General features: G+C 39.6%; 1 protein-coding gene across 2 annotated transcripts in view; it reads right to left on the bottom strand.

The window, feature by feature from the left end:
* The window catches only part of SOAT1 (sterol O-acyltransferase 1), a 69,702-nt gene extending 56,033 nt beyond the window's left edge, over positions 1–13,669 (bottom strand). The window contains exons 1-2 of one of the 2 annotated variants that reach the window (XM_051998860.1): positions 13,465–13,635; positions 3,030–3,174 (exon numbers count right to left, since the gene is read on the bottom strand). In XM_051998860.1, the coding sequence (XP_051854820.1) occupies positions 3,030–3,165 (136 nt within the window). In that variant the 5' untranslated portion in view covers positions 3,166–3,174; positions 13,465–13,635. Of the gene's footprint in view, positions 1–3,029; positions 3,175–13,464 lie in introns of both variants that reach the window. The other variant, XM_051998861.1, reaches the window with a different exon arrangement.
* Between the last annotated feature and the right edge of the window lie 6,154 nt (positions 13,670–19,823).

Here is a 19,823-nt window from a genome sequence, read left to right on the forward strand (position 1 = left end):
TGTTTAGATCTATCCCTTCTCACCACCTTAGAACTAAGGGATTACTGGAACAGCCTCTTAATTGATCTCTCTGTCTCAAGTCTAATCCAACTTCACTGCCAAAAGATAGATCTGACCAGGCCACTCCCATTCTCAAATTCTATGCTTCCTTGTGGCCTCTAAAATAAGGGGACTTTTCAAGTTCTTTCCAACTCATGCTCAACTGATCTTTCCAAAATGATTATCTATTATTTCTATTCATATACTCCAGGCACACTAGGCCTCCTCTCTGAGAACCAAATAAATGCTAATTAATACAACACTTATCACACTGTCAGTACTTAATTAATGCTTGTAAAGTGACAAATTACAATAGGGATTGCTTCACCTTTTGAATGTGTATCTCAGTACATACTGAATGAAATACTGAATGAAAGAATCAAATAGGTTGATATCCATTAAGATTTTCAGGCAAAATTATTTAATGTCTTCTACATTATGGCTTCTAAGAGAAACCTCAAAATGAAAAGTCTCTTAAGTAAAAGTTATACCTTTTAAGTGACTATAATTAATCATCAAGCATTTATTTAAAATTAAGAGTTTACTCTGTCACAATAACTATGATAAGCAGTAAAGATACAAAAATAGACAAAATACAAATGGAAAAAACAAACACATAAATAAATTTTGTTGCTTAGTTGTTTCAATCATGTCTGATTTTTTATGACCCCATTTAAGGTTTTCTTGGCAAAGATACTACAGTGGTTTGTCATATTCTGCTTCAGCTCATTTTACAGATGAGGAAACTGAGGCAGAGTTAAGTGACTTGCCCAGAATCACTCAACTAGTTAAGTATCTGAGGCTGGATCTGAACTCAGGAAGATGATCTCATGACTTAAAGCTCAACATTCTACCTACTGTACCACCTAGCAGCCCATAAGGTGCCTATAAAACAGATGCATAGTGGAGGAAAGGTAATCTTAGAAGGGAAGGCTAAGTAACTAGGGAGATCTGCAAGGCCTCCTGCAAAATACAGCACCTGGCTATTTGAAAGAATCAAGGGAATATACATCTATTTGTCTAATGATAGTCATCTCTGGCCATAGGGCTTGGCAAGGGGGAAGGGAATATAATGGATCTACATGAGACCTTTATTATATACTTGAAAGGAATAATAAGTTGTACATAATAGATATGCAGTTTCATGTGCAATTTTACAAATTAAAGTGTTATGAAAACGCTTGTTTTATTGTATAAATTAGAAATAAATGTGAAAAAAAGAAAGAATCAAGGACTATGAAAGAATGGAGACAAGGAAGGAGTTTGTTTTAGGATAGGGGATAGTGATACAAAGGCACAGAGAGATAATGAAATGAGAAAGAGAAGTTGGTCAAATAAACTGATGTTTCCCGTTTCTTTGCAAGAACTGTTTTTAACACTTGCCACTTTCAATTTGAGGAATTTTATAAGGAGAAATGCTGCCAGGGCTCTGAAAGAGGGGGGGAAATTGTGACTGAGCAGCCTATTATGCACTACAGAAAATAGTAACTTTTCTCCCCACCCATAATGGTTTCTCTTCCCTGTTCACAATTTCACAATCTATTATGAATCTAGATTCAAAGGTATGTGTGTATATAATGTAAATATATATATATAGAGAGAGAGAGAGAATTATATTGTGAATTAAGAGACCATTCCAGAATATTCTCAATACACAAGCTTCAAAAACAAAACCTAGGGGCAGCTAGTTAGTGCAGTGGATAGAGCACCAGCCCTGAAGTCAAGGGGACCTGAGTTCAAATCTGGTCTCAGACACTTAATACTTGCTAGCTGTGTGACCCTGGACAAGTCACTTAACCCCAATTGCCTCAAAAACAATAAAAAAAAAATCCATCATTCACCAAAAATTTAAATTTAATTTGAGCAAGCTAAGATGAAAATTAATTTTACATAAAATTTATAAGTTCCTCAGTCCCCTTCTATATTACTCAGCCATAATCTAATTTTGAAGGCTCATTTTTCTTTATGATTCTGACTCAATATGACAAAACTGCACTTGGCTAACTCTAGATCTTTTTTTTTATTTAATTTAATTTAATTTTTTAAAATAGCTTTTTACTTACAAGTTATATGTATGGGTAATTTTACAGCATTGACAATTGCCAAACCTTTTGTTCCAATTTTTCCCCTTCTTCCCCCTACCCCCTCCCTTAAACTGCAGGATGACCAGTAGATGTTAAATATATTAAAGTATAAATTAGATATACCATAAGTATACATGACTAAACCGTTATTTTGCTGTACAAAAAGAATCGGACTCTGAAATATTGTACAATTAGTCTGTGAAGGAAATCCAAAATGCAGGCAGGCAAAAATATAGGGATTGGGAATTCAATGTAATGGTTCTTGTCTCCCAGAGTTCTTTTGCTGGTTCAATTCATTACTGCTCTATTAAAACTGATTTGGTTCATCTCATTGTTGAAGAGAGCCACATCCATCAGAACTGATCATCATATAGTAATGTTGTTGAAGTGTATAACGATCTCCCGGCCCTGCTTGTTTCACTCAGCTTCAATTCGTGTAAGTCTCTCCAGGCCTCTCTGAAATCATTCTGCTATTCGTTTCTTACAGAACAATAATATTCCATAACATTCATATACCACAATTTATTCAGCTATTCTCCAAGTGATGGGCATCCACTCAGTTTCCAGTTTTTAGCCACTATAAACAGGGCTGCCACAAACATTCTTGCACATACAGATCCCTTTCCCTTCTTTATGATCTCTTTGAGATATAAGCCCAGTAGGAACACTGCTGGATCAAAGGCTAACTCTGGATCTAATAAGACAAAGTTAACATGACATTTAAGTGCAAATAAGTAGTGGTGACAACAATTATTCCTCACCAAAAGTAGTCTTTTCTCTGAGTGGTTTTTGGTGCTGTGCCTTTTTTTCCCTTTTATCTGGAACCTAAAGCTCTCAGTAAAACTCAGGGATGATAAAGGGTCACAAAGGTTAATATCACTGCAAAATGACAGAAGTCCCACTCACCATTTCCTGGTGTCTGTGGGGTCTCTTCTGGTATCTGCCGAGTTTCTTCTTTATGTGAACTTGTCTTTTCTTCATCTTTTTCTTTGGATGTGAGCCAGCGATTTCTTACAGAAGATTTCTCTTCACCCACCATCATGTTGGGTAACTAGAATGCAAATGACAAGGAAGAGGTTAAATCTGGCATTTAGATAGACTGTGTTTGGATGAAATTTCCCTACACATTTTCATTTCCATCCACACATAATACTTTTATTTTTAATCAACTACCAGTTGACTGAGCACTCTTATTCAATTGAATATTGACCTGCTGAGAATTTAGTGGCTGGGGTAGGAAGATATGGCATCAAATATATGAAGAGTTAAATGGCAAAAGAGTTAATAAATTATAAGAAAAAACAAGATAGCAAAATTATGGAGCTGATCATATGGGAGGAACTAAGAAAAAAGAAGTATACCCATCCTCCATTTGTTGGTAGAGCTAGTTGCAAACTGGTCAAACAATTCTAGAAAACAATTTGCTAAAAATGTCCATATTCATCATTGATCAAGGCATGAAAGTCCCATATCCACTAAAATATTCACAGCAGAACTTTTGATGATAGCAATGAAATGAAAATAAAATAGGTGTCTATCATATGAAGAATATGTAAACAGGTTGTAACACATAGATGTAAAGAACATTACTTTGTCACAAGGAAATAATGTGAAGAGGTCAAAAGAAACAGGACAAGACTAATGTGAAATGAAGCAGAGAGAAACACACAATAGCCACAGCTTACATGAAAAAGAAAATAAAACAAGCTTGCTCCCCGGAAACACAATAAGGGATGAGAAGGGATAAGACAAAGAAAGGCACCAAAAGACATTAATTTTTTAAAAATTGTAAATCATAAGATAAAATGACAAGACAGACAGATGGTTAGTTATGTTTCAAGAAAAAAAGAAAATCCCCAAAATAAAAAGACCTCATAAATGCTAAAGAACTTGAGTCTGGCTTTGGACAATGATAGGATTTGGTTGACAAGAGATAAAAGCTCTTCAGTTGACAAAAATGTCAAGACTTAAAAGGGGAGCCATGAACAGGGTTGTTCCAGCTAAAGCTAAAGATTCACAGGTAAGTAGATTGAGAAGGTAAGAAATACCAAACATTGATATGGAAGGTTTGCAAAACACTTTACAAATATTATCTCATCAGATCCCCACAAGAACCCTGGAAAGTAAGTACTATTATTACCTCTATTTTACAGATAAAGAAACTAAGGCAACAGAAGTTAAGTGATTTGCCCAAGTGACACAGGGGGCAAGAGTCTGGAGATAGATCTGAATTTAGGTCTTCCAGTCTCCAAGTTCAATGGGCTGTCCACAGTATCAGCTGGCTGCCACAACAACCTGCATGAAGGCTCAAGAGCCTATCTCCCCTGCACCCCACTATCATGACATCAGGTCACTTTTCAGACTTCTAAGAAAAGCCTCAAGATTTCACCTACAAGCTTCCCTTCCCTTTACCTTAATTACTGACACAACCACAGTGTAAGGCACTCTACCCGCAGCAGTGCCTGGAGAACCAGCCTCAGGAAAAGTCGAGTTCAAGTTAGGCCATTGCTACATCCTGGGAGTCCAACCCCACAGAGGTCCCGTAACTTCTCAGCCCCTCAGGCCTGTGATGACAGAGGTCATTTCCAAACACAATTGTCTGGATTATGGGATGTTTCAACTGTAGGAAGGGAGACAGTCTGCTACTTATACTTTAGTAGTTCTTTAGTACCGAAGTCCAGCACAATTTCCCTTTAAATCTTCTTATTTCTTTCCTCTTTTTTACTCAGACTATTCCTCTGTGCCTCCTCATCATCCAGCTCCTAGTGTCTTCATCTCCAAGTTAAAGCAGATGGGGAGGGGATCTAAGACAATCCCAAGAACTATATGAACACAATTTCACATCTAAACAATTGGGAAAATATCAATTGTTCATGGCTAAACTGAGCTAATATAATAAAAATGACAATTCTGCCTAAATTGGTTCAGTGCCATACCAATCAAACTGCCAACCATTTTATAGAATGCCTCAGACACTTAACACTTCCTAGCTGTGTGACCCTGGGCAAGTCTCTTACCCAATTGCCTCAGCAAAAAAATAAAAATTAATAAACTTAATACAATTATAAAAAATGGGGAAGGGACCTGACAAGCCAGCTCGCACGCGGGCTGCCTACCAGTTCCCATTTTGTTTCCTCTCTCTAAGGACCATACAGTGGGATTTACTGCTTCAACTCCTAGAAGATCAAAGGGGAAAGAGTTAGTAAAAACTATAATAAAAGGCAGTGTGGTACAAAGTCCCGACTCCAAGTCAGAACACGTGTTTGGCTTCAGACACAGAGTGTGTGAACCTGGGCAAATCACTTCAGTGTCCCAAGCAGAAAAAGAAGCCTAAGAACTCACCTATTCTTTAAAAAAGGAAAAACTAAAATCTTGCCTAGAGCTCTCCTCCCTCCCACACAAGGCTGTATCTACTTCCCTGATTAAAAATTGAAGTCAGGTCAGAAAGAACAGAGAGGCAAATTGGCAGAGAAGCTGCTCTGAGGTCACCAGTAATTTTAGCCTCATAAATCCCAGGGTGCCACTTAGTCCCGCCTCCCTAGGCCTAGTCTCGGCCTCCCGGGGCTTAGTCTCCACCTCCCGGGGCTTATTCTCCGCCTCCTGGGGCTTAGTCTCCGCCTCCCGGGGCTTAGTCTCCACCTCCCGGGGCTTAGTCTCCGCCTCCCTGGGCTTAGTCTCCACCTCCCGGGGCTTAGTCTCCGCCTCCCAGGGCATCTAACACTCGTGGTTCTCCTTCTACCTGTGGCTCCTTCCCAGGGTCCTCTGCTAGAGCACCCTTGTGTCTCTGCTCCCAGCTCGACCACCTTCTCATCTCCCTATATACTCTGCGATCTCATTCAGTCCCATCAGCTCCGGGACCACGTATCTCCACTGGGATGTTCCACTGCACCTCAAACGCAATCGTGTCCAGAACAGAACTAATTGTGTCTCCAACCCAACACTATGCAGCTCTCTTCCTTTGCCAAGCGTACCAGCATGCTTCCAACCGACGGGATCTTGTCAGTTCTACTTTGGCAAAACCTCTTCTCCCACCCTTCAAAAAGCTCCTAAACTGAGAGCCTTTCCTCCACCCCAAGAAAGTTCTGGTGTCCTTTACTGTGTGGCAAAAATACATCCTGTTCTGGCGTTTAAAACCTTTGAAAATCTAGCTCCAGCCAGTCTTTCTAGGCTTAATAGACCACATCAAGGTTTGCTCAAGTACCGATAAGAATCTCTTCCAATTTCCGCAAGTGATTAGAACCTCCTACAAAAAACACATATTAATAAGTATATAAAAGATATGCCAAATGAATATAAAGTTACACACACAAAAACCCCTCATAAACTTTATATTCACTCGGCATATGCTTTGTTTACTTATCTATATGAATGTAAGCCTGCAAAATTGTAGATATCACCTTCCACATCCCCTACACAACAACCAGATGGACCTATCTATCTGTTCTTTATACAGAAGTTATACACAATAATTTTGTATCTCTGGACAGTCTTTGCCTGGAAAGCTCTCCCCACACCTTACTTCATAACTCTTCCAGATGCTTTCCTTTTGTCCAAATGCTCAAAGAGCTCAGCCACAAGTACCCTGTGGTAACCATCTTTTAATTTTAATCAGCATAGGAAAATTATTCTGTGACCAATTTATTACCGTATGGGCAGCCAGGTGGCACAAAAGTTATAGTGGCAAGCCTAGAGTCGGGAGAGGCCCAAGTTCAACTTCAGCTTCAGACACTAACTGTGAGCAAGTCACTTTACCTCTGTTTGCACCTCAGTTTCCTGAGGTAAATGGGAATAAATAGCATTTACTCCCAGAATTGGGAGGTACCATAAAGTGTTTAGCACAGTGTAAGCACTATATAAATGCTGGCTGTGATGATGATGATGTCAGTTTCACAAATGACATGTGTGGAAAAGAGTTTTCTATTCTATTTCCTTATATGTGGAATTGAAAAGAAATGTAGAAGTTGACCTAAAGCTTTCTACCACTACTCCTAACCTATTAAAATTAAGTCACATTTTGCAAATGACTCAGTTTTAGCCCACATAGAAAGCAAAAGTTATTCATTACACAGAAACACAATATGCTCTAATCTTGGTGAAACACAGCTAGAGTTCAGTAAGAGCAGAAGAAATTTATTCTCTGATTGAAATGAAGGAACAAAAAAATATAGGCAATGATGAACAGAAATCTTCAGTGAAATAACTTATCTATCAGAAACCTTTGAAAGGGGAAGAGAAATATATTTAGAGGGTTGAAGCTGGGAAAGATTTTTGAACAGTTGCTGTGAAAAATATCTAGAATTAGCTAAAAAGACAAACAGGAAAGGGTCCATTTGAGGTTACTGGATGAAATCATTTGATTAATCAACTGTCTACAATAATCAACAACCCAGAAATAGAAATCAGATGGTTGGGGGAGGGTTACTGATTAGCAAATCAGGAATAACTCAAGATAAGGGGACCAGGAGTTTTAGAGCAACAGAGAGTGAATCATTGGCACTTATACTGGGGAGGGGTGAAGCCAAAGTGGGAATGGGGTCACAGGATCACAGATCTGCATAAAGCTAGAGAGCAGATTTAGGGAAGGATAGAATGGGAAATATGCAAGGACAAGAGATTGGGGTTCAGAATTTAGGAAGCAAAACAATTCTGGGAGACCGAAATCCACCCAAATTGGGACCAGCTTGGTGACTGTCTGAAGCCTGTGGGGCAGTCTCATGGTAGGAATGTGCTAACAGTGAGAGTTCATGTGCTATACCCACGAGCCCCATCATGATTTTTGTAAAGGGAAGAAAAGAGCTCACTGGAAGAATCTGTTACAAAGGTCTTAAGGACAGATACTGGCTATGGAGGAGGAGGGGAGTGCGGATGCTGGAGTGATCTGGACACTGCCTCCACACTTTGTTCTGCTTCCAACCATCCCCAAATCCAAATCCTGCCTCAGATATTTACTAAGAACTATGTGACCCTACACAAATCACCCCACCATTTAGTGCCTCACTTTACTCTTCAGTAAAACAAGGGAATTGGACTTGATCACTCTACACTGACAATCCTGATTGATAAAACCCACAGGTCCCCAAAGAGGAATCCCAGCTATACAACAGCCTAAATGGACTGCCTAAATCTTAGGGTAAGCAAACAACAAAGATAATAGAACATCATCTGCCTAGCATAAAGACAGAAAGGATGTATTATATCAAAGGAAAGGGGTTGTAACTAAGAATAATTTAATCCATAGAGTATAATTCAACAAGAAAAAAAAATAGAGAAATAATAACTACTGAACATTTACCTGGAGAATAATGGGTTGGGCAGTTTTCAAAAGGCAAAACACATCAAAGAAAGGAAAATAAGTGGAAAGGGAGCAAATTATGACCAACTATTTATATCTCCCCAAAGAGAATGGAGGAAAGGAGGGAGGAAAAGATGTAGGTGAGCGGGGAAAAATTTACTTTTTATTGTAACAAGAGTTCTCTAAGTAGTTATTCAAATAACCTCTCTCATGAGGGGAGGCTTTAAAAATCAAATAAATAAAAGGACTAAAAATATAAATAAAGTGAAATAAGTGATTAGGTTGGAATAGAGGGGGAAGAAGTGATAGGAAAGGAAGCATAGAGTCAAGGAGGGGACATTCTGCTTGCTATTCAGTCCTTTCCAACTCTTTGTGACCCCATGGATCATAGGAGACCAAGCCCTTCCGTCCACATTCAGATTCACTGTTTCCATGACACTATCTATCCATCTCATCTTCAGCTGTACCTTTTCCTTTTGCCTTCAATCATTCTCAGAATCAGGATCTTTTCCAATGGGTCCTATTTTCTCACTATGTGGCCAAAGTAGTTAGGCTTCAGCTTGACTAGTAGCTTAAAATGATATGTGACCTTCCAATGAATAGCCTGAATTTATTACTTAAAATATTATTTGATTTGATTTCCTTGCTGTCCTAGGGACCCTCCAAAGTCTTCTCTAGCGCCACAGTTTGACAGTTTTGCTCCTGTGGCACTTAGCTTTCCTTTTAGTCCAACTCTCAGAAATCTCTTACTGTCTCATGCTTCCAACCCTTACATGAAAAAAAATCCACTATATAATACGGTCTAACAAATTTGAAAAGACCTCAAATAAGAGGAAAACTCATGGTCTCATAGCAATACATTCCACTCCTGGATAAGTGGTCTTCCTATTTTCCAAAGCTAAGCTCTTCCACCTTTTATTTTTCTATTTTTAAATTTTTACTCTATTTATACTATTTATATAAATGTATTTTACACATTTATATTTATTGTATATCATTTTTATTTTGTTATTGTAACCTCTGTTCTCCAAAATCTCTTATCAATTTTACATTCCCCTTTCCTCTTCAATCTCTCCTCTTTACTTTTAGCTTCCTCTATGCCTACAATGGGTTCAGATCTCTCATAGCTAAGAAATTAAATAAAACAAAATTAAAAAAAAAACCCTAACTTTGTTCTCCTCACAAATTGCTTCACTATTCCCTTACTCCAGTCACTTTCAATCTGGCTAATATCTTCATCATTCCACCAAATTCATTCTAAAGTCACCAGTGACACTGACCTTTTCTCAATCCTCAAGCTCCTAAGCCTCCTTATACATTTAATAACTATACCCTCCCTTGATACTCTCCCCTAGATAACTACAATTCTCTGGTGATTAGCTTAGCTATTTCTTTCTCCCATCCATCTTCTGCACAGCTGTCAAAATAATCTTTTGAAAGCACTGTCATTTCCCAACACAAAATCTTCAGTGGTTCCCTGCTGTCTCTAGAACAAAATACAAATTCATCAGCTTAGCCAGTAAGCTTTCATCTCAATATGCCATCTCCACATCATGCTGTCTGTATGTACTCTAACCATCATCCTTAACCCCCTTCCACCAGAACCTAGAACTCTGCACCCAATGTGCAAAGGCCATTGCCTCTTTCCCAGACCCAGAAATCTAAATCATTTCCCACCATCTTCAACACCACACTTAACTTTCAATATCTTCCCTTACTAATCTGCCCAAAATATCTTCTGCCATTAACTTGTAAACATCTGTGGATAGGGGCTGTCAGGTTTACAAGTACTTAACACCTCACCATCTAACAGGAACGGCTTAATACTTTATCATTCTTTTAGCAATCTGATTCTAACCTAAATTTCCAGCTTCGGATTCCCTTTTACAAACTGTATATTCTAGCCAAATGGTACTAGTCATTCTTCTGCGAATATTCAAAATACACCCCCCTCCTCAGAGATAACCATATTCTTTCAAAGTTCAACTCAGTTATTACCTTCTCTAAGAAACCATATTTGAGGTCCTTAGTTATTAAGTCTCGCTCCTCAGATTAACAGGATTTACTCAGAGTACACATGGTAGCCCCTAGTAAAAAGAAAGTTCTTGAAGACAGGAATTGTGTAGGTTTTTTTGTGTCTATCTCCAGAACCTCCTACAAAGCTCTTGCATAGAGCACAAATACTTGCTAAATGCAGAGCTACCCACTACCTGTCGTAGAGGTGGATGTACACCAGGAACAAGACAATTTTTAGGTATTGGCCAGTATGCTTATTAAAGTTTTTTTGTTTTTTTTTTCCCACTAGGGGAGAGGTGGAAGGGGAGAAGAGAAGTGTTTGGAGTTAGGAGAGGGAATGGGAACTAACAATTATGTTGCTAAAGCGAAGAGGGGGGAAAAAGAGGGTCATTTAATCAGTTAAAGAAAATGCACAGAATCAAAAAGAAGTTCAGAAAGAAATAAGACAACCAGGAACACATCTTTGAAAGTAATATGTACAATTTATATACATAAATTCATGGCTTCATATACAAGCTTTTTCTGCTATTCTTTGTATTCATATGCAATGTTTTTTGTTATTCAGTTATGGAAATTTCTTTTTTGTTGTTTAAATGCAGAATAAAGAAACAATTTTCAAAAAATAAAGAGTGGGGGGAAAAAATGAAGCTGAAAGTCTCCTAATCATAGTGGCTAGAGGAATTACAAATTTTTATTATCCAACCTCAACTGGGCACTCACTGCATGTATCAAGGTTTGTTTTATTATTTAGTTCTTTTTGGCTTCTCAAAGAAGCTACCCCAAAATCTCCTTCCTTCCTTCCTCATGCCTTCCATAGCTCCTCACCTTTCAACTGAAGACCTTGCCTCTTAATTTAATAGGAAAATTGAAGCCTTTTAATGTGAGTGCCTGCTCTCCTTTTTTATATCCCCCTTCCCCAACAGGTGACTAAAGCCAACCCCTTTCTATATGTGCACTTGATCTTAAGAGTCTTCCATATTGTCCTGCAGATTGCATCCTCAATCATTCTTCAACTCTTCAGCCTCTAACAACTGGATCTGTCCCAAGTGACTTTAAATATGCCCAGATCTCCCTTCTCTAAAAAACCAAAAAAACATACAAACAAACAAAAACCCTTCACTATCTACAACCAAACTCCAAACTAATTTGTGATCTTTCCCCTCTTTTTCAAACTCTGAAAAAATTGCCCACATTCTGCCTCCACTTCCTCTTCTCCTACTTCTCAAACTTTGTAGTCTGCCTCCCTCCTTTACCACTCATAGAAACAGCTCTCTCCAAAGCCACCAACTATCTATTAATTACCTGAATCAATTATTTATCAATTAATTTTCATAGGGGGGGGGTGCATTTCTGAGTTCTAATTCTCTGCTTTGTGACTTAACCTACACCCCTCATCTTCTGGATGGACAGTCTCTCCAGGGGGGTGGGATTCATGCCCCCAACTCAACTTTTCACCCTCACTGAAGATTGCTCTCCTCATGAAGCTATCTGGACAAACTGGCCTTTTTGGTGACCCTCACATACCACTCTCCATGCATTTGTACTTGCATATCCAGAGTCTAACATAAGTGTAACAAGTTATGAGTGCTCAACACTTAGTTTGAAATAACCCCCAGTTCTGTGCCCTCTTTATGAGTATTTATGTATATATTTGTATACTATATTTATTTCATATATATATGAATGAATATGAAATATATATTTCAGTATTTATGAGTTAAGGAGCATAATTGAAGTACTGACAATTACTGGGTATTCCCATATTGTTAGAGCAAACACTCCTTCCACAGCAAACAAAGGCCTCGCCTTTGACATACATCCAAGTCATGCAGCCATGGACATTTCCTCTTTTTAGAATCAATATATACTTATTGTTTTTATAAGCCTGGAAGTTGAAACAGGAGTACCCAAAACTGCATTTATCCTTGAAAAGTCCTTTAATCTTCACTTATTTACGTTATCACCTCCAATCAATAATCCTGATCCCAAGGTGAATAATAAATCATTATGGCCAACTCATTCAAAGGCACCTCCTAACTTTGCTTAAACTTACAGCAACCTTGTTAACCTCAAAGAACCTAAATGGGAGGTAAAAAGGAAAACCGGGTGATAGTAATATATACAGATCATTATCAAATGTCAAAGTCTGCCAATTTGTATTTAGCCTATGTTTATTTAATATGAACGTTCCTAGCCTTTCCCCGACTATTATGTTTTTAATGACGTAGCCCTCCCGACTTCCCTCAATGCCTTCAAGTCTCGACTAAAATCTCGGCTAAAATGTTTGTTTACAAGTTTTTCCCTAGCACCTTAATGTCGGTACCCTTCCCTCTAAATCCTCCAATTTATGCCGCAAGTATTAATTAGATTGTCGATGATCTTTCCCAATTACACTAAGCTCCTTGACAAAATCTTTTTTTTTTTCCTTTTTTTCTCTTGGCCTTCCTTTGTATCCTTCAAACTTATTTTGCCCAACAGTCCACGCTTAATCAAGGCGTAACTTTTAAAAACCCTCTCTAAAAGCCGCAGGGCGGCTGCCAGCGCGATTAGAGGACCCAAGAGGTTTCTTAAAAAGGGGTTGTTGGGGTCTCCCGTAAAAGCCTCCAGTGCAGCCCCGTGCGGACCCACAGGCTTCCTTCCTCCCGCCCTTCACCCACTCCTCGGGGGCGCGCGTGAGGGACCGAGGGGCTTTTGCAAAGCGGGCTACGCCTCGGACTTTCCGCTTTTAGGATGAAACGTCCAGCTCGGGAACGACTTTCTTTAAGACGCTCGGTCTCGGGATGCGCGAGCGATCCCCCGATTGAGGGTCCCGGCACGTGGCTGGGATTTAAATCCCAGCCCATTTTTCCAGCTGCCGGGCTGAGAGAACTTTCGAGCCGGCTCGACCCGGGGGTCGCTGCGGCTCCTTGAGGCTGGAGGGGAAGATGGGGACCATGGCTCCCATCCCGCGGAGCAGCGCAACGGACACAGCTCGGACAGGCGCCGGCTGCCCAGGAAGGAAGGGAGAAAAGGGGAGGGGAGGGAGGCCCTTACCAGGGTGGCCGAAGCTTTCCCGGAGATAGCGAGTGAGCGAGCTTGGCTTCGCACTCAGCAGGCGACAGCCCTGCAAGCGCGCCCAAGCGCCAGTCCGCTCTGGCGCCGCCGGCCCCGGTCCAAAGAGACTACTCCTGGTCCTTCCCGCCCCCTGCCCCCCGCCCCTCCAAGCCGGCTGCCGTCCCTCTCCTGACGTCACTCCCCCGACGCATCCGACCCGCCCCGCCCATTGGTGGACCCCCGACGCCACTGGGTTCCGCCCTCCCCTCGACGGCCAATCGTAGTTCTCGGTTTCTCCGGATGCCGGGGTTCTCCCCAGCTTGTGGTTGCGCCGGGTTACCAGGCGCCGGGAACACGTGACCCCAGGGCTCCAGGCGCCTCGGGGCAAGACTGGGGGATCCAGCTGGACTCCGCCCCGCCGTCTTGGCCTTAGGAGAAAACTACCCAGCGGAGGTGGTGTGGACGCGTTCTCAGTTCCCTAAAGGTACCCTACATCTTTCCTCAGTGTCGGACGATCCGGCTGAGACCTCCGCGGTTATACGCGAGCTGCAGTTTGCACTGACCACCCGAAGAGTGACTAGCTCGGGCCATCAGGCCCCATGTTGGAAAGCATAATCGGAGGGCTTCATGTGACCTGTACAAAAAACGTGCATCCACCCATTCATGACTGCGCGCGAGATCTGCCCAGTTTTCTCATGAATAAAAACGTGATAATCTTCAGGCGCTTCCCCGCATCTTTCCGTCCGCACGCCAGACCCTGCCTGTGCCTCCTCATCCCCGTGTACTTCCCAGGTCCTCCACAAGGGGTCCGCCCCACTCCCTGGGTGCCTTCTCATCCCCGTGTACTGTCCAGGTCCTCCGCAAAGGATCTCCCCCACCCCCCGGCTGCCTTCCTACTCTTCCCGCAGTTTGTCCTTCCTTCTCCAAGGGGACCGGGATCTCAGCGAGGCGATGTCATAAGGCGCAAGGGAGTTGGATTGAAGTGAGGCAAGGCTATATGAGGTCATCGGCCTCTTTCCCCTCCAGAGCCATCTGGGTCAGGTGGCAAGATATAGATCAGGACCATTGCAAATGCAAATGGCCCCGGATGCAGCGGGAGCCCTTGCCTTTTTTAAAAAGCCGAGAACTTTCACAAGTCTCCGTGTGATTTAGACTTCTTTGAGAAATGAGGCAGAGAATGACCTTTTTACCTCGTCAGCCTGTAGTTACCAATGGAAGCCGTGGTATGCAAAGCAACAATCTATCCCTTTCTCTACTACCAACTACTTTTCAGCGCATACATCAATCTTGTGGTATATTTTATATCAGCTACGCTTTAACCAAGTTTAAATACAAAATGCTCTGTTTGGCATTCAAAGCCCTTTGTAACTTAGCTCCTTTTTGTTTTTCTTATCTTATACTTTATACCCCACCATTTAACTCAGCTCCAATGACACTGGCCAGGCTGTTCCCTGAACAAGACACTCCATCTTTGGATTTTAACCTTTTTATCTGACTGTGCTCCCTACTGGGAACGACTTGGCTTGGCTTCTTGACCTCCCTGGCTTCCTTTAAGTCTTATTCAAAATCCAACCTTCTACAGGAAGTCCTCCATAACTTATCTTAATTCCAGTAAATATCTTGTTTGTCTATTGTCTCCATCTCCAGTCTTCTTGATCTTTATCTTGCCACTGGATCCAAATGTCTCTGAATGGGAAAGTTGAACAATTCTCCCTCATTTAAATCCAGTTCACTTGCATGTCATGACATCACTTCCTTGATGTCATGGTCCTCTTCAAGAATGAATGACAAATAACAAGAACCAACCCCATTATATTATAAGTTCCTTGAGGACAGAAACAGTCTTTTTCCTCTTTGTATCCCCAGTTCTTAGTAAAATGCCTGGCATATACTAGGCACTTCATAAGTGTTGATTGACTGATTGATTGATTGACTAAAATGAAATATTGAAAGCTTCTCCTCTTATCACTATATACCTCTCCACTGCTCTTTGTGTAGCCTAGAGCAGTGACTAGCATTTTGGATTTAGATTAGAGACTTCATTTCAAATTCACCCTCTCCCATTTTGCATTATGACTTTGAGAAACACAACCAATCTCTCTAGACCTCAGTTTCCTCATTGGCAAAATGAGGTATTTGAAATTAGACATAGCCTTTAAATTCCCTTCAGCTCTAAATCTAGGATGGTTATGATGCTAGCTTTGTGCTTTCCTATCCTATGAAGAACTAATTGTAATAAATGTTTACTTATATAAAGAATATCCCAAAAGTCTTAGAAAATAGTGGACTTCTTAACTTTCAGAGAGCTTCCTTTCCAATAAAGTTTCAAGATAGGTAATGCTATAAAGTTGTTATCTCCATTTTACGATGAAGATACAGAAGCTTTCAGTAATTAAGTGATTTGACCAAGATCTTAAAACTAGAGTGTTTTGGCTCTAGGGGAAGACTTCTTGATTAACTATTTAAATAAAAGCTAGTATTTGTAGAGAATACCTTAAGGTTTACAAAATGCTTTACAAATATTTCATTTGATCCTCACAATAATGCTGGGAAGTGCTTTTATTATCTCCACTTTACAGAATTCAAGGAGTTAGAGATTAAGTGACTTGCTGAGGGTCACACAAATAACATTTGAGATGGGCTTTTATTTCAGATCTTCCTAATACAAAGTTGTACCCTCTTTTCACTACATCACTTAATGTATTTTCATTCCTTTGATTATTCCCTCTATTGACACCAATTGAAACTTCTCCAAATTTCATATCTAGTATTCAAAAGGCATTGTGGTTTTAAAAATGTATCACCCTACATAGTGATAGGTGGAAGAAGGTAATATAAGTATCATTCTCCACATTTTAACCGGTGAGAAAACCAAGCTTCGAAAGGATGAGTCATTTATTTCTTAAGACCACACAAACAAAATGTATAGACAAAGATTTAAGTTCAGTACTTTTCCTACCACAGGAATCAGATTTGTTTAGATAGCATAAAGTCCTGTACAGACCACTGTTGGAGCTAACTTACACCAAAATATAACCCACAAAACCTCAAAAAAAGATTATATGCAACTAGCAGGGATTATGAGCTCTTCAAGGACAGGAGTCATGAATTACTCATTTTTTAATATTTCATTGTCGACCTTGTACAATAAGTGTTTGCTGAATGAATGAATAAAATGAATGGTCAAATCCATTTATAGGGATGTAAGTGTCAAAGGAAGTGTGGGTGGAATTCAGAGAGCACAGAAAGTGAGCTTACATTTTTTTTTTCTACCAGTCTCAGTGACTCAGTCACCTAGCAAGCTTTGCCATAACTTGTTTCTCCAGAGGGTAACACTCTGCTCTAAATATGAAGGAGGGAGCAATCTGTAACATTTATTCTAGTTTAAGCAGGGTGTTCAACTGGAGGCTTATGTCAGGTTGCCATTATTGTCCCCTATTTAGCCATAAGCACATATGTGCAGTAAGATGTGATGAGTACATCACAGACATAAGTATATCCCCAAGGACTTATGCGTAAGGAGACATCTCTAAATCCAATTTAATTATTCTAAATGAGTAAATTTTAGAGGCTAACTATTCTACATAGGAACTACCATATTGGGTCAATCATTATAGCATTTCCTGCAAAAACACTGAATATTTTGTGGAAGAATCTGGTTATGCTTTATTATAGCAACCTCAAAAAGTTATTCTTTCATTCAGTTACATCTGTTACTTCGTGACCCCATTTGGGGTTTTCTTGGCAAAGATACTGGAATGGTTTGCAATTTCCTTCACCAATTCATTTTACAGGTGAAAAAACTGAGGCAAAGAGGGTCAAACAGGTAGTAAGTGTCTGAGGCCAGATTTGAATTCAGTGTTTTCTGATTCCAGGATCTGTGCTTTAACCACTGCTATATCTTGCTACCCAGGGAGGTATGCTTTTTCCCTTAGTAGCACAGTATAGATTTAATCACAGTAGGCACTCAATAAATACATATTGATTATCTGAACATTTTTAATCTATTGATATTTTTAGTTCACATAGCATTTTAAAACAATGAGTTCCATAAGTTTACTACCTGATTAACAGTCATATTTCCTTTTAAATGATCTAAAGTTACTTCTGTCATGTTTCTAAGAGTGTCTCTCCCCTCCCTTCCTGTTCTTATGGTCTAAATTTAATAAACAATTCTGCATTCATTTATATCTTCTTTGGGGTTTTAAGGACGCCAATCATATTCCTTCTTAGCTTTCTTTCCAAATTGAAGAGGTTTTATCATTTTAAATGCTGTTTAGCTTACATCAGTTTTTTCATTCAGTTGGCCCACTATCATACCCATTTCCTTTAGCTGGCCTGACTATATTAATACCTCTCTGTAGAATTTCTATAGTACCTTATGCCAATTTATCTTTATACAGCAACCAAATAAATTTCCATTTAGTTTTTTCAGATATCATTCATTCCTGATAACACCCAGGACTTTTGTAGGATAAATATCTTCAGAAGATAGTCTTGATAACTCCATGATCCCTTCATAAATAAAAAATGTTGACTGAAAGTCCCATAAGTATAGCTTTCCTTCAAATGCATTACCTTGCCCTTGACACAGAAATATCTCTGTCCCTTTTCTACCTATTGACACAAACTCAAGATTTTCCAATAGTTTCTTTCCCATAAACTTGGTGGTAAAATGGATAAATCACTGGACCTGGAATCAAGAAGACTGGAGTTCAGATTTTACCCTAGATATGTAGGTATATAATAATAGGTATGGAAACCAAGGCAAGTCACTTGGAATCTGTGAAGTACTGTATGCTACTATATAAATATTGCCATCAAGTTGGAATTCTACCCCTAAGACTGATCTCTTGAGACCATACTGTGGGCATTTCTCCATCAGAAGAGTGTAAGCATTTTTCTGTTCCTCTTTATAAAGTCTATTCCACTGGTAATTTTTGATAAACTCAGTATGGAAATACAAAACAAACAATTTTAAATTTTTCATCTACTTTGTTAGAAAATCTACTTCATAAAATGAATGAAAGGTTTTTATATATTATTTTATTCCTTTTTCCCCTGGATATTTATTTGGTTATTTGTTTTTTCTTGGTGATCCAAAACAGGATTTATTGTTTGCCTTTAAACCATTTCAAAACCGGTCCCCTCCAATCCTGTCCTTTATTCTCCTCCACCTACTCTAGAATCCAGTGACAAAGGGCAACCTGCTGTACCTGACTCCACATTTTCATTGGCTGTTCCCCCATGCCTGGAATTCTCTCTTTCATCCCTTCCATTTCCTAGATTCTTTCAGGTCTCAGCTAAAATCCCACCTTCTACAGGAAGCCTTGGGTGATGAATAGGGAAGGGCCCAAGGACTTTTCATGCCTTTTCCGTGAAATTATCTCCAATTTATCCCGTATATATTTTGTTTGCTTATGATTGTTTGCATATTTTCCTACAATTAGATGTTGAATTCATTGAAGTCAGAAATTATTTTTGCTTAATTAGCAGCTTAATTAGCAATGTACTATTTTACAACTTACTCTTACACACACACACACGCACATGCACAATTTTTAGACACATCTTTAATTATAATCTACATTATTTATATTTTCTCCATCACTTTCTTTAACTCAAATGATTAACAAATCAATAATCAAATTCTAATTTGTAGCATTTGGGATTTCCAAGGCGTAAGTACTCAAACTGCAAATTTAATACTCATCTCTGTGAACTATTTGGTACATGCACACTTATGTATGTTAAATATTGTCTTCTCCAAATAGACTATAAGCTCCTTGAAGGCATAGATTTAAGTTGATTCTCACACACTTCTGAAGTCAATCAAGCAACAAGTATTTATTAAGTGCTTTCTTAGTCAAAATGTAAAATTCTAGAGATCTTTAAAAAAAAAAAAAAAAAAACTAACAGCCCCTGCCCTCAAGAAGCTTCCATTCTAGTAAAAGAGAAAACATGTAATTAAGTAGGTATATCCATACTGAGTAAAAAGAACACCAGCAGCCTTTACAGAGAGAAGGCACCAGCATTTGGGAGGACCAGGAAAGTTCTCCTGTAGAAGGTGACATTTTAGGTCAAACATGAAGGAAGCTAGAAATTCTAATAGAGTAAGAGAGGACAAGGGCAGCAACCAGGGCACAGACATAGGGCCAGTGGATGGAATTTCATGTATTTGGAACAATAAGCAGTTAGTATGGCTGGATTGTAGAGATTTTGAAGGGAATCAATGTGACGCTATGGATAGAACCAGCTCTGGAGTCAGGAAGACCCGAGTTCAAGTGTAACCTCAGAATGGATGACTCTGGGCAAGTTATTTCACCTTGTCTGCCTCATTTTTCTCATCTGTAAATGAG

This window comes from Antechinus flavipes, chromosome 4 (genome assembly GCF_016432865.1).
Source record: "Antechinus flavipes isolate AdamAnt ecotype Samford, QLD, Australia chromosome 4, AdamAnt_v2, whole genome shotgun sequence".
NCBI lineage: Eukaryota > Metazoa > Chordata > Mammalia > Dasyuromorphia > Dasyuridae > Antechinus > Antechinus flavipes.